This window comes from Falco rusticolus, chromosome 1 (genome assembly GCF_015220075.1).
Source record: "Falco rusticolus isolate bFalRus1 chromosome 1, bFalRus1.pri, whole genome shotgun sequence".
Lineage (NCBI taxonomy): Eukaryota > Metazoa > Chordata > Aves > Falconiformes > Falconidae > Falco > Falco rusticolus.
The window spans coordinates 17,106,236-17,121,741 of NC_051187.1; the positions used below are offsets into that span (position 1 = coordinate 17,106,236).

At 46.6% G+C, this 15,506-nt stretch overlaps 1 protein-coding gene across 7 annotated transcripts in view; it reads left to right on the forward strand.

The window, feature by feature from the left end:
• The window catches only part of BCAS3 (BCAS3 microtubule associated cell migration factor), a 370,061-nt gene that overhangs the window by 338,438 nt on the left and 16,117 nt on the right, over positions 1 to 15,506 (forward strand). For 3 of the 7 annotated variants that reach the window (XM_037371381.1, XM_037371400.1, XM_037371390.1), the window contains 2 exons: positions 7,984 to 8,151; positions 14,939 to 15,004. In XM_037371381.1, the coding sequence (XP_037227278.1) occupies positions 7,984 to 8,151; positions 14,939 to 15,004 (234 nt within the window). Of the gene's footprint in view, positions 1 to 7,983; positions 8,199 to 14,938; positions 15,005 to 15,506 lie in introns of all 7 variants that reach the window. The other 4 variants (XM_037371410.1, XM_037371421.1, XM_037371440.1 and 1 more) reach the window with 3 other exon arrangements.

Below are 15,506 nucleotides of genomic sequence, written 5' to 3' on the forward strand. Positions count from 1 at the left end.
CTTGCTAAGACGCAGAGGATGCCTGCAAACCTCTTCCGAAGAGTTAAGAAATGACTTGGCGTATAAACAAATAAGCAAATAGGGATTGTTCTGTAGTGTCACAGAAATAGCAGATGGAGCCTTCCTGCATCTTATGCAGCTTTTCCCAATGAAGACAATGCAACAAAGGCTTCAGCATCATAATGTCGCAGCGTTTATTCAGATGAGAAGTAAAACAAAATCCTCGTCTAAAAAAACCTCCACTGAGATTTAATGGAATTCATTGTGTGTTTAAATTTCCTAGGCATTGCTGAAAATCTCAATAATCATCTTATTGTAAGCTTGGCCTAAGTCGTAGATCTTCAGAGAGTGGGAACTTTTACTAGGAGAAAAAAAAGTTACTGGATTTTCTAATTTTAACCCGGGCTGAGAATTATAAGTATGTGAATACCACAGGAGAACAGTTCCAACCTTGCAAGAACTAAAAAGTGCTGAAGATCTTTTGTGAATCCTTTTTTAATGAAATTTCCAGACCTGGAGGTTGAAAGAACATCAGGTGACGTTTTTCTGCAGTGCAGAATCGTACCTGGTAACGCGCACCCACCCCGACTTGTACAGAGCTCTCAGGTTTTCAGGACACTCTACTTTCTGTCAGGATTGAACGTAAAGAAATATTGATCTCAAAGGGGGCGTGGGGCTGATCATAGCATTCCTGATTTTTTTCCAGGCATTGTGATTCTGCAAAGCTATAAAGAGTTAAAATACGCCAGAATCTTGCTGTTCAAGGGGGGGGAAACATTTTTTTCTTGGAAATTATTTTTGTTACAAAGGGGTATTTTGTTTTTAATGTCATAAAAGCATCCAGTTATACTGTAGTTTCCGTCTCTTTTTGCTTTTAGACCGCTAAATAAATTGCATCCAGTGTTACCAAAATACACTCGTGTTACTTTCCAATGCACCATATTCCATAGGCGGCAGACGAGTCGCACCTTCTCCATGGGTGCACACAGCAGCAGAGCCTGCGCAAAGCAAGACAGCAAAGCCCTGGCCTTCGGGTACTGCAAAACCACAGCGTAAATTTCCGCTGATGACAAAAAAACACAGATTTTTTGCATTTTATCTTTTAAGTCCTGCCTTGGATGGATGTCGCAGCCTGCCTCCGGTTGTTAAACCACCCCGCGTCCTCTTGCTGACCTCGGCACCTCTGGGGAAGGCAGGGGCTCGGGCAGGGCTGCCGGCACCCTGGGTGATGCTGGGGGGCTGGGGGGGCTGCCGGCACCCTGGGTGATGCTGGGGGGTTGGGGGGGCTTGGCTCAGCTTTTGCCAGCCCAGGGCTCGGTGGCAGCACTGCGGTGACACTCGGGTCCCTCGTTTGGTGGCCAGGTGTATTACCAGCGGGCTGGTGTGAAGCTGCAGTTTGGATGGCATACAACAGTCGCAGGGAGCATTCAAGGCAAAGGCAGAGTTTAATAAATATACTTAATCATTTATGTTTTGACCTTCACCTAGACTCGTACTCAGGCACAGAAAGCGGAGAGCTGAAAACGTACTTTGTCAAGGCTCCTTTGGCTGATGCAGTGGTAAAACGGGGCAGCTTTGCTCTGAGGAAAGGCAGATCCTTCAGAAAGGAGAGTAAAAGGTCAGAACTAATCCAAAAGGACAAGCAGTGTATGTCTGTGTGTATATTGGGTTTCACATATGAAATCCAGTCATGATAAATCTGATGGCTTTAGAAACATCTACTTTGATTAATGAAAACATAGTTCCCATAGACCATGGGTTTCATACTTCAAAGTTCTCCTGGATTTAGAACCTTAGGTTTTGCTTATTCATATAACATGCAGGAAACTATTTTTAAATGAATAAGGGAGTTTAAAAAAAAAATAGAAAAGGCAAACGTTTCAACATCGGTGGTACGGATAGACTGGATAATAAGGAGCAAAATTAACAAACAACAGACATTTTATTATGCATTTTACAATAATGTTTACATTCTTTCCTCTATATTTGTTTTTCCTTGAAAAGATTTATGTATTTATAAAAATATCTCACTGCTCCAGCTCTGAAAATTGCAGCCTCGCTCACATTTGAAAGCCTTCAGGATGGCTGTGATCGCTGGCCATGTTCCCAATCATCTGAAATGCTTCTCCTGAGCCCGTGGTTAACCCCTTGTGCAGGACCAGAGGAGAACAATGTCTGTGGGGCGGGGAGGAGGGCGAGGTGCTCCCTAAGGATCTGCCCAGCTCACACCACGGCACCACTGTGATCCTCAACGCTGCCATCCACCACCTTGGCCACTGTCCGGAGCTGGGCAGCGGCAGCGTGTGGCCACTGCCGTGTCGGACACGGGCAACGGCTGGGCAACCTCCTGCCCAACTGTCGCCTTTATCCCTGCCCTGCCGCTGGGCACGGGGGCTCCCTGGTCCACCCCGCCGCTGGGCTTGCTCCTCCCAGCAGCTGCGCATTTGCTTAAAACTCATTTAGAAATAATGACAGAGGAATAAACAGCATTTTTGTTTACCAGTCCTTAGCCCACTGAGGGGTGTAGGAACCTCTTGGCCTCGTTTAGCCAAAAGTTCAAAGGGATTTGAAAGCGTTCGTTGCCTGTGGGGTGGGTACCCCGGCTGAAGGCTCCATTAATTAAATGCACTCACAGGATACAGAGCTGGTGAGTAATGTCCTGTTTATAGCAGAACTGGGAGCGATTCTGGAAAAAAAGAAACTCTGTGGGAGGGAAAGACGACAGGGAAAGAGAGTTACTCACAAAGGCTGTAGCTCCTGCCGTGGGTTCCAAGGGCAGTAATTAACACTCACGCCCTGATTGTACAGCCACAGGCGGAGGTGGGCTGTTGCAGGGTCTGTCCCAGCTCGGGCGGTGTGTGCAGCAGGAGAGGGGCGGGCAGGCAGCGTGAGCCGTGCGGGGCAGCGTCGGCAGAGCACCGGCAGCACGTGCTGCCGAGCATGGGCACATGTTCCAACGCCAGGCACGGGACAGGGCTGGGAGGTGCCGCTTCCTCTACGCTGAGATGTCCGTGGGTCCCCAGCCGAGCGCGGAGAGCTGCTGCTGGGCGGCATTCCCCCTGGAGTAACAAAGTCGTGGTGTGGAAGCGAATTGGCAAACCCTGTAGGAAAGTTCAACCTTTAATATTTAAACGGGGTATGTTACGATTTGACTCACTACTTCGGGCAAGGAATTTCCATGTGCTGGTTCCTCACCCGCCCATGGGATTCTCACTCCCAGCTGAGGCTTTTCTGGGCAGCGCTGTCACGCTCACGCTGCGGTTACCAGCGCGTCCGGCACTGAGCGGAGTGGAGCTCCCGTCAGAGTCCGCTTCTGCTTCCCAGGGGGCCAGAAACAGCAGGGGCTTGGGATGGGTAGCCCCTCCCCTCCCTCCGAGACCGTCTTGGGCGCACCCCGGGGTCTGCGGCCCCCGGGGGTCGGACCCCCATCCCTCTCCTGAGAAGGATGCATCTTTTATCAGTTAAAATTGGCAGGTCATTTCCTCTCCTATTTACCCTGTTATTTTTGCTCACACTTATGTTGCAATATGCAAGGTGAGGCTCAAAACTGTCAGGCTCTTTAATAGAACCATTACTGTATTTTTGGAGAACGAACTCTTTTTGATTTACTGTTCCTTAGAAGACAGGAAATGGAGCTACTTGATTTCATATTTTAAACAAAGCCGTCCAGAGGTTTAATGAAAAAAATTTCCCCTGGCTTTCAAATTAAAGGGCTATGGTGAAAGATTTAGCTTAGCTATTTTGACTTAGAAAAATAACACGCTAGAAGCATTAAAATATTCTGTAAAAATATTTTTTACTACTAGATTTTTTCAGAGAAGAAAATAAGCTGCTTTGGTTTTCTCAGTCTTGGTTGGTAGGGCTGTGAAATGAAAGGACATTTCCAAGGTCTGGGTTGTTTTTTCTCCTTTGTAGAATTTATTTTCCTTTAGTATTAAAAGCCTCAAAACAATTGCAATGCAAAAGACAAATCCTGCGCTCGTAAGCAACGTAATTTGGTATGAGTAATAACAGAAGCCATTTCCATTAATAAAATGTGAGAAACGTTTAGCAGAAAGATGGGGGGCCTGATTCTGCTCCACCTAGCAGCGGCCCGAGTAAAGGGCAGTGCTGGTGGGGAGGCAGACGTCAGTGGAAGAACAGAAGTGGCAGATGGGTATCAGGAGAAAATTAAAGTTTTGATAGGAAAGCCCTGCGTGTGGAGCGGAATTAGCTTGGGGAGTGTTAGGGGCAGCGTAAAGCTAAACACGAAGCACCTTCGGCCTAGATGTTGGAGCCAAGGTTGCTGCTTGTCCCACGCGGTTTGATTTGGGGTTGGGTTTTGGTGGTAGTGCCGTGGGTCTGGGACGGTGCTTGGGCGTCGTACAAAGCGGGTGATGGTCTTGATATCCACCCGGTTTCATCTCCAGTAGATAAGGGGAGAGGTTCTGCTCACTCGAAAGCACCATGCGGTGGAATGAAATATTGGCACGGTTTTAAGTCAACAGGATTTTTTTCAGTGATTTAATGAGGTTTCACCAGGATTTCACTAGTAATTGCTTCACTAAAATAAGACCTCATTTGCTTCTTTCCTGAGTTGTTTCTAAATGAATTGCTCCTTTTAGGTGGAACCTGGTTCACTCTCAAAGCTGCCTTAGGGCCGGGGGACAAGAGGGGCTCGGCTTCACACGTCAGGGTCTGATACTGGTGGCTGTCAGTGGGACTTCAGCGTCTGTCAGTACGGGCATGGGGCAGAGCCTGCCTTCTCTCAACCCTTCCGTAATCCCTGCGATCAGCAGGAGCTTTCCCAGCCGCCTTGGTTCTGCACTTACCTTCTGGCTGCGGGTTTGGGGGATTTTGAGAGCAGGACACTCCACTGGGGTTTATTTGTAAACTTCTCTGCGGCCAATGATGGGGAATTGGATACGTTATCAACTGAGATACCGGGATTGAAAAGGGGAGAGAGAGGCAGCCAGAAAAAGAGATTACAATGTAATAAATAGCAAAGATGTGGTTAGCTGCTATCGGTGTAAGTTTAATGCCATTAGCTCGTGTGCCGTCGGTAATGACGTATGTAGGGCAGAGAACCCCAAGGCTCCTGGGGAGCAACCAGCCCATCGGCCATTTCACACGCTTGGCCAAAGAATTTCCCAAGGTGTAAAGATACCCAGGACTTCATTCTGTCTTGAAAAGAGTTATTTTACTTTGATACGCGCGCTGTCTGCTGATGCAATGGCAAGAAGAACAGGAAGGTCCATGACAGTCAGTCTTGTTTTTCCTGAAGCAGTTTTGATTTACATCAGAGAGGGACAGAGCAGGGACTTTCTGGTAGGAAGGGACCTGCCTGTTCAAGCAAGGTCCCATTTTCTACCCCCACACCCCCAGTAACCTTGGTCACACATCTGCGCATTCAGCTGTGCGTGGAACCCCTTTTATCAATGTGTATATTGAAATAAGGAGGGATTTGTGGATTCCACAGCAGCGCGGAGCAGATGATGGTGTGCAGACCTCCTCTGCCCCCGCCGCCTGTTACTCACCCGCGGGGTACAGCGGTGGCCGGTGAATCATAGCGGGATGCCTGGACGTGGATGGAATTGCCAGATGTGTGCTCCTGACACGGAGGAGGAGTGAAAAGGGAGGAAAGATAAAACTAGAGCTTCACCAGCCTTACGGTTTTTTACAAGAAAACTTTCCGTGCAGTTAATCCCTCTAACCTGCATTTGCATTAACACTTGCCACCTCACACATTGCTGCTAAGAAGTTCTGGCAGCTCTTGGCCCTGATTGCGGAGGTAACGCTGCACTTGTCTCCTTTGCTCTCACTCAAGTATCTCAGGAGCCAGAGCCCGGCACTCCACAAAGTTTCTGCCTGTACACATATGCAGGCATCTTGGCAGAGCTTCAAAAGCCATTTGCCTTATTATTCATATGTCTGCTTATAGGAGCAGAAATGCTCCCATTTCTCACTTTCAGAATAAGGGCAGGCACTAGTAAAAAAGAGATTTCTCATCTCTGGCACAACCCTGCAAACCTGTGGGAGCTCATCATCTCCCCGCTGCCACCCTGGGGCTTTGGGATGCAGATTTCAAAGCCCCCCTCCCCGATAGCTCTCCAGGTATGGGAAGAGCCCTGTCAAACCCAACTAAGATTGGTGGGGTCTTGGAGCATGTGCAGAGTGGGGATCTCAGGGTTGCACACAACCACAGAAGGATGACTTGAAAAAAGAAGCTTCGTAAAAAGACAATTTTTGCTTTTCCTCCTGCAGTTAGGATAGCTGGCAATGTGGAAGTGTTGCAGGGACTTAAACATTGTCAAAATTACTTTGCCTCCTTGCTGCATTTTCTCAAACAAGCTTCAAGAACCCTTGCTTTAAAACAAATTGGTAGACTGGAGTAACCTTACACATCCAAAGACCCATTAGAAGTTGAAATATTTGGTCATTCCTCCTCTCAGTTTAAACTGGGATTCATCCAGAGTTCAAGTGCATGTATCACATAAGAGCCACGGTCCCATTTTGTAGAGGTCCATTTTAGTGTTGATGGTTTTCTAGTGCCAGGAATCTACTCTGCAGCCAGGCAAAGAGATAAATCAAAGTTGTGCGCGCTGATGAAATTCAGGAGCCAGAAGTCACCATTGCAGCCCATATAAATCCCTGAATGCCAGCCCCGGTGCTTTAGTCCATGCCATTAGAGTTCAAAATTATCTGCCCCTCTTTGCTGATGTATGGATTAACCGGCTGCCCGAGTGTTTACTAACGGTTATCACCCGGTACTTTGGACGTTATCAGAGGAAGGGACGCCTGCCGCGGGGCTTGGTCTCTCACCCTTTCTATTACCACCTGTCAGTGGCAGGGAGTGTGCTGTGAAGCTGTACAGTCACAGACTACAAGTGTAGATAGTTTCTGACGGCTGATCAAAGGGGAAAACCAAAAGCCTGATAACAAGGACGTGTTTCATGTACTTTTAACTCTGAGAAACGTTGGCATTTGCATTTTTTCCCCTCGGTAGGCTGGCAGAAACCAGGCACAATAAACGCTGCGTATTCAGTTACCTAATAGTTGAATAAATGGTATGTGCTTGAAGCAACAAAGCATAACTGTAATCTTGTTCCAAGTGGGAATGATTTAAGTAAGCCTTTGCAGAAGACTTGCTGTATAATAAAGTAGAATAATTTTAATTTGTACTTTGAAGTGATCTTGAATTCAGAATCTAATCTCTGCGTTCAGCACACCACCATACCCTGCTGTGAATGAGGTAATAACTGCAAGTTAAGGAATTATTTTAAGTATCTTTTGTAGGTACGTGCACTCCATCACAAAAGCTAGCGTCTTCAGTGAGACACTGGTGATGAAAGGGTCTCTGTTCACTCACGTTTGACCTAACATTTCACAGTGCAGGAACGGAGAAAACCCACAGATACCCCGGGCTGAAGGAAGGGCACGCTTTTTTCCTCCAGGAGACATGCATCAAACACACAGCTGAAAGCAAGCCGTCCTTTCCTCGCCAGGCTGCTGCACTGTTGCACTGCCCTGCCGAAGAGAAGGGATTTTAGCTGAAGTTTGTGCCCACTAGCAAAGTCAAAACGGTTTGACTGTTTCCATCATCTGAGATGAGAAGGGGGAAGGCGGGTGCCCAACAGCAGCCTGGTGAAAGATCAACTTCAAAAGTAATTTCTAGTTTGTGTACTTAGTAACATACACACAGCTTTTTAATGTTACACGTCATTTTACGTCAGCATCATTACGCTGCTTTCCTGACTCTCACTACTGTGAGAGCAGAATCGAGTCTGTATTTTTAATTTAACCTTTTTGTTTACAACCACTTGGTCAAAGTTGTTCAGTACTCAGGGCTCTGCTGTTAACACCAACATTTTAACTAATGTGCCACAATTAGCTCTTCAGAAACTCCAAAGGCAAGGGCTTCTCTCTTTCCAGTGCAATAAACAACACGTATGGAAGTGGTTTGGTCCCAGAGTCTCCCAAACATCTCCCGTTTGTTTGTTGAAGGTGCCTTCGACCGGAGCGTGACCTTGCTGGAGGTGTGTGGGAGCTGGCCCGAGAACTTCGGTCTCCGCCACATGTCTTCCATGGAGCACACTGAAGAGGGCCTTCGGGAGCGCCTGGCCGATGCGATGTGCGAATCTCCCAGCAGGGACATAGTGGGATCAGGAACAGGTACAAAGAAGAGGTGTGATCAGAGATCACGTACATCTCACCCAATGGTGATTTTTTTTTTTTTTTTTTAAGTTTTGCTTTTCCTTTTCTCTGTACGCTCCCTCTCTGATTAATTAACTTTTACTGTGATCTTGGTTAGTGTAAGAAAAGTCATTTATAAAAAGAAATTAGTAGTAGACCACATAAACACAGCCTGAAAAGCGTAAAGTAACTTGAAGAAAAATACTGGTGCTTGAAGCTTCCTTATCATACAGCTGTGATGAGGGCTCTCCTCCCTCCCCTGCCAGCTGGGGGGAATCTGAGCCTCTGTGCAGACTGCTGCCCTTGCCCACCCTGCTCCAAACAATGTCATAATCACACACATCCTCATTTTGTGTCCTGAATAGAGCCACTGCAAAGCGCTGGTTCTGTAATCCAAATTAATCCATCTTCATCAGTGTCCATTATATTGATAAATTACATCATCTGTTTAAGTAAATGGAACGGCACGTCCGAGATTATGCTGCTCAGAAGGGCCCAGTGGCAGGAGATGCTCAGAAATGCTAAAGTGCAGTTATTGCGGTTTTATTGTCTCCATTAATTTTGACTTGTTTTAAAAAATGTCCTCTAGTGAAAGGACTAGGCCCATCTTTGATCCGTGCACCTTTTGTGTTGTGACCAGCAGCTAATAGCAATGGTGGCTTCTAACATCAGCTGCCAGCTCGCTTGTCACTCTTCTGGCAGCTTGCCTGGGAATGGAAAAGAGGGCAACCTCTAGCAGAAATTTATGGGAACGCCAACCCATGGACATTACAGGAAAGCTGTGTGGAGCAGAAGCTGTCTCTTCCTTCTGCTGTCACCTTCATGTATTGCCCAGAGCCTTGTGCTGCTCCGAGCTCTCCCTGCTCCCGCGGAAGGCTCAGGGGCTCTCCCGTCAGGGCTTGGCCATCTTTGCAGGTGGGTGGCTATTGAGCACGTAGCCCACGGCAGGTCACCAAACCACTGCTGCCTCCCACAGCCAGGAGGATGATGCAAAGAAGCAGGATTGAAGCCCTGGTACCGGTACAGACAGCAGTAGCCAAGGTGCTGAGTGGTGCAGAAGCACCTTCGTAGCCCACCTTGTCACCTTTCAAACTGTCTTCCCTCTGATTTCCATCTTGAAAAAGGTGGAGGCAAGGGATTGTTTAAGATTTGGTATTAACAGAAACACTTAAGTATGGGTCTCAGTTACAGATCTGGGGCAAATTCTCGCCAGCTTGTTGCCTCGGATGTGGCACTTAACGTGTCTGTGACCCCAGTGCTCCGTCACGGCAGCGAGGGTAGAGCTGCCTCAGACTGCTGGTGTGGAGTTCCATCAGCTCAGGGCTGGGAAGGTGGAAAAACAGGCTGTGAGAATAGGCAAAGGCACGTATTTCATCACTGATTGACCCATACTGTGATCAGCCTGAACTTTGGGATGGTATCCGCTTCCGATAAGGGTTCAGCTCCCCTCAGGCTGTGTACATTAGGGGAAAGGTGAGGGGGATACTTCCCCTGAAAGCTGGAGCCATCTGGACATGCCAAATTAAGGTGACTGCCTGCCCCAGAGACTTGATGTTATGTTATATTGTAAACCGAGAGCTTTGCCATAGACAGAGGTCTGTGTTTTCCTTCCATTTTCACCAAACCCAGCTGATAGCAGTGAGTGCCAGCGTCTCTGGCATAAGATCAGGCTCACAGTGCTGCAGGTGTAAAGACAGAAAGGAACTGTTTATAGAGATGCCATCACTGAGCTAAAATTAATCCGAAGAGATTTCTCCCTGCTTTTACTCTAGACACATAAATCTTCATAACGAGCGTAAGATAGATGCCATCTCAAAGCAGCAAATGTAAGCAGCAATAGCGAGTAACATGAGCACTGACCCAACTCACCCCATCCCACCACCCTCCTCTCGCTGTTGTTACGCTCTGTGTTTTCCTGCCTCTCGTGGGATTCTCTCTGCCACTAACACACTTGATTCTCGGGATTTGGGCACATGGTGACTCAGTGCAGCAGAGCGGACCTAGCGATAAGGCTGTGAACTCCCATGCCCTTGCTGCTTCCAGCCCCCAGCGGCTCCTGAGCTGTTCTCAGCAGATGGCCAGAAGTTCTCCCCTGCTCGGATGATACCTGGAGAAGTGCACTTGCCTGGGGAGGCGGCTATGCAGCACGCGTGGCTGCACGGGCTGTGGAGCACGGGAAAGTGCTGGCATCTGTCTGCTGGTTAATTAATGGGGAAAGATGAGTTTGGAGGTACATTACCCTTGCTACAAAGAAGCAGTGTCTCTGTTGGCTCATAACAAGTAGGATAGTTTTTACTTCCCCCAGAACCACTTAGATCTTAACAAACCTAGGCTGAACCGAATTATCTTTGGAAAACATTCACTTTTCTTCCTTGGATTCTCTGCTGCCCGCTCACCTCAATGAAACGATAGCAAAGAGTTCAGCAGAGGCCACCGTAAATTTGCTTGTTGGTAGTTGATTTATATGTTGGTAGTGGTTCCAAAGGCAGTATTTATATTTCTGCATTGGATCCAAAATTATGGAAGTTGTAAACCTCCCTTTAATAATCCTAAAATGACTTCTTTAAAATTATGCATGCCTTAATGTTATGCATGCTTTTAACCCCTGCCTGTGCTCCTTGGGTCCTCTTCAGTCCTTAAATATATTTTGCAGAGATGTAATGAAACTTGCAAAGGCTTATTTGAACTGAAACCATGAATTAATGACAGTTTCTCACTCTGAATACGAAGATACGTGCCTGTGCAGTGCTTGGGTCTGCTGCGTGGGCAAAGACAAAATGGGCAGTAGGGTGGACAGTGAGACTCTATCAAGTGCTCAGCTGGTCCTGACATGCACTTAATGGCAAGAGATAAATAGATTCTTTTAATGCCTTAACTGTTAGGACATAGCTGACACGTAGATTTATATAGTAATCAGGGCTGATACGCTGCAGCAGCGTGGGGGAAACACATGCTGGTACAGAGACCGCTTTGGGGAATAGATACTCGCCCTGTCTGTCTGTCCTACCTGTCCCCTTGCACTGCGGAGCAGGGCTGGCAACGCCTCGCTGGTTCAGTGGTCCTGGCTACTGGCAGAGGCAGAAATGACCCAAAGATGGGTTACATGGGAAACATCGAACTGGGGGATGCTAAAAACATGAGGAATAATCTGGCGTTTGCAAGGAAGGGGAGTTAGATGGCCTGATGGGTCTTTTCCACCTCTGACTCCAGCTAGTTGCCAAGGGGCTGTCAGACAGCGGATGGGAGAAGAACCAGGTCTGGAAAATGACCCCCCAAAAATCTACTTTCCTTGTGACCTAAATGATAACTCCAGTCATCCAGCTAGTTGACTTGATTGGGAAACCAGCTTTTCTCCTTGTTATCCAATTATCCAGACGACCCGTGTCTATCTCAAGTGGAGGCTGCTGTACATAAGCTGTCAGCCTAGATACACATTTCATTCCAAAGAAGTCGTAAATTGGCAAAGATGCAAAAAGATGTTTTTGCTGTTTCAGTTTCTGTCAAGCTCTCACTGAAAAAAAAAAATTAGGGTCTACTCACAAAATGTTAGTGGTCAGTGACCTCTTTTGCTTGCACAGCTTTGCTTTCAAGCAGCTACAGTATTTACATTTGCAGTGTAGTTTCTGAGTATGTGCTGGAGCTTCCTATTGCATGCTTGAAAAAAATACGACAGTATTGTGATTTATGAAACTGTGCTTCCAGGAGACAAATATCCCTGACAATATTCCACACAAACTGGACATGCAGAAACTGCCAGCCCAGGCTGGAAATCTTCCCCTCCAGAAGTACTGTAATCAGTAAATCCTCTGATTTATGTATTCCTTCAACAAGTACATTTCTTATGTTTTCAAATGCCTTTTGGTCATTTCTAGGGATAATATTGAAAATTAGCCTACAATAGGGGTCCAAGCCTTTACAGTCTACTTTCTGAAATACATCCTTGGAAGACTATTTCTGTGGCTGTCCCCATGCCATGGGAGTTAAGGATGCTGAAGCCCAGGAGACAGCTTCCCCTTGTGTTCTCAGCTCGTTCGCTCTGGGCTGAGGATGGCATCCACAGCTGTGATGCTGATGTGGGTATAGATTCTTCCTACAGCAGTCTAGCATGTTCCGTGTACATCCCAGGGACACACGTTTGCTAGTCAGGTTGACTTAAGATGTAGGCTGGCCTGAAAAAAAAACAGTGGGTCAGTCGGTCCCAGGCAGGGGACACTAACCCCAGGACAGCAGCAGTGAGCGTGGAATGGAGTGGCTCTGCCTCTGGAGCACCAGGGGGGAAGATACTCTCAATCTTGCGGAGTTTGTCCCATCTTCTCCTCCCTCCTTTGACCTGGGTGAAGGGTTTAGCTGGATGTTAAGTCTAGGCACATCTTCAGGCTTGACTTTCATGTGATTACCAAATCAAAGCCCATCCTCTACATTTTCTCAGGTGTATTACTGTAAAGCACATAGCACAGTGACAGAAGGGTAGATTTATTCTTTGGGAGACACAACAGACAGGTTTCCAAGGGAGACTTGTCAATATATAAAATAAATAAGTATTTATCACTGCTCAGGTTATTTTGTCAGGATAGGCAACACTACAAACTTTAGTGATAAATGTGCAGCTGCCACCATCAGACCCCTGGTTTTTTGTGCCGCTGGGGTCAGGGCAGCTGTGGAGGTGCAGGATGGGGCTTATTGTGTGTGCAGTGTGCGATCCCAGTCCGTGCCTGGCTGCTGCGTCCTCAGTTGCAATCTGTTGGGCTGCCTGAATGTTGTACTTATATTCACATCTAATTTATTTTGACAAAGCATACCCAAATCCACATTGCTGCAGCATTTTACAAGTGGTGGAACTGTTCTGTGGACACACTAGAGCAGAACTGCTTTTTGTGGGCATGTATCCTTTGCTTTTTTTAATTCATCGTGAAATTTAGAACCGTACAATGGCTTGGTTTACACTGCAGTTTGTGGAGCAAAATGACGTTTTTCTCTATCTAGCCTGTCTGAGGAATACATATGAACTTGCAGTGGGAGCCTGTATTAAAAACTGCAGAGCACCCCCTAAATTTGGCATCTCAGAACCAGCACTGTAGGTCTGAACAGGGAAGGATGCGAGTATGGCACCATCAGGGTCAATACTAACCCACAAGATTTGAAGAATTTAAAAACAAGGTGTTTAAAGCCCATTAAAAAGTTTCAGTTTAAAAAAAAAATTAAAAAGTAAAAAAGGCTCGTTTTCTTCCAAAACTCCAAGTCTGTCAACTCCCGCCCATGGAAAGGTGCAGCAGTGAGGTGCAAACGCCGCACCGCACCCTGTGCCTGCCCATTGGAAGAAACTATCTGGATTCCTTCCAAATTTCATGAACAAATTCATAATGCGATGAAGAAAGCTCATATGTTGAAGCAAACTCTTTAACCTGATTAATGGGATGTAAGTAAGTGGAGCTAATTAGACGTGCTGTTAGGGAATAGCCTTTGCAAAACCCAGGATCAGTGCTCAGGGCGGTTGGGATCCTGGTCCCCAGCCAAAGCCATGTGGTTACACCAGCCTGAGCCTCTCTGGGGTCTTGACACCTTCGAGCTTCGCAGGGGGATGTTTTTGAAATCTTTACGTGAAATTTGTGGTTTGGAGAGATGAAGGCACACACTTTTGGGCGTGCCTGGCTGCATGGGGAGCATGCTCTGCCGCCGGAGGGAGGAGAGGGAACCGCTGCCCCCTGATCCCCTGCAAGGAGCATCCTTCCTGGGTTTCTTCAAAAAGAGAAAATGCCTGTGGTCACAAACTGTGTTCAGAGATGAGCAGCCACCTGGACGTAGATGTACCTGTACCTTTAGTGTCAGGAGCAGGATTACCCTTGTATAGAGTCAGAGCTTCAATGGGTACCTTGCCATCCCTCCCTTTCTTCTTACTTTCTTTTCTTTCCTTGCTCTTCCTTTTAATTTTTACAAAACAATTTTTCCCTTCCCTCTCCTCAGTTGGTCATAATCCCAACTTGGATATAGGAACACAGGAACACAGACCAATTGATTTTCCCTCTGAAGAGCATTTCTGCAAAGAGATTTCTGCATAGGTTCAATGCAAAATCAGCTTGGGCAGCAAACACACTGGTGTATCAGATAACGTTGATGCTAAAAGCAGCCTTTGAACTTTCAGAATATTCATCCTGGGGTCAGAGATTAAATTACCCCCTCAAAGAAGTCTTAAGAGCTCAATACAGTTCTTCCGACAAAAGATTTATTCGGATGAGCCTCGTTTAAAAGAAATGAAAATTCAGGGCTCCTTAGGAGCCACCATTTTTGAACTGCAGGGTAAGAAGAGCAGCATTTGCATTGCACACATTTTAACACCGTTTTCTTTGTTATTTCTCACGTGCAACACACAACGACAGCGCTATGGCGCTTAGTGCTCTCCTGCCCCGTCCCCAGCCCTGCCAGGGCCAGCAAGGGCACCTGTCACTTCCCAACCATTTCCCAGCTTGCCACCAGCCCCGGGAATTTTTAGGGGAATTTCTTCCAGGTCGGACGGTAAGGGGGTGAGGGGGTGGCTGCTGATACACAGACATGCCTGGTGTGGCTTTAGGTGGCTGTGTTTGTGGAGGAAGCCCACTGCTGGTTCCAAAGGGAGCGCAGGGACCGCCAGGCGGTTCTGCCTTTCTGCCATTTGATAACAAGTTGATAACTGTGTTTGCTTACTATCAGGTGTGGTGTGGGGAGATTCCTTTTCTTTTTCTTACCATTAAATCAAGGCGGTTTTTTAAGAAATATTTTATTTTTGATACAGACACAGCCGGTGAAGTAGCAGTAAAAAACATCACCGCAAAGAGGCACATGGCTTTGAAATGTTTTGGTATGTAACATAACTGTGTTGTTATCAGGTCTTAACTTTTGCACAAAGACTATTTCTCCTTGTTCTAAAAGCAAACCGTCTGTCAGCTTTGAAAGGATTATGTACATAACGTGGCCATAGGGGAACAAAACAAAAAATATCTAAGTGTCTCAAATAATTTCACAAATAACATTGTTCTATCTCCCTCCTTAAACGAACAAGAGTTTCTTTGATTTTTTTTTTTAAGTCAAATTTAGGATTCTGCTGTTCAGAGCAGAGAGGTCACAAGGCCCTAATGTATTTAGCATTGACTGCCCTCTCTTGTAGTGCGTCTATTAGTCAGTAATTTGATTTGTACCTATTCATTTGCAGTCCCTGCAGGAGCTCTGAGCTGGCCCCAAGTATAATTGGTGCTGTCTCTATTTTTACATCATTAGATTAGCCCCGACTCCTGGCCACTTGTTGTCTGCGCTTGTCTGTCCATTTATACAACCTAATGTAACACAAAATTCATTACTGATCA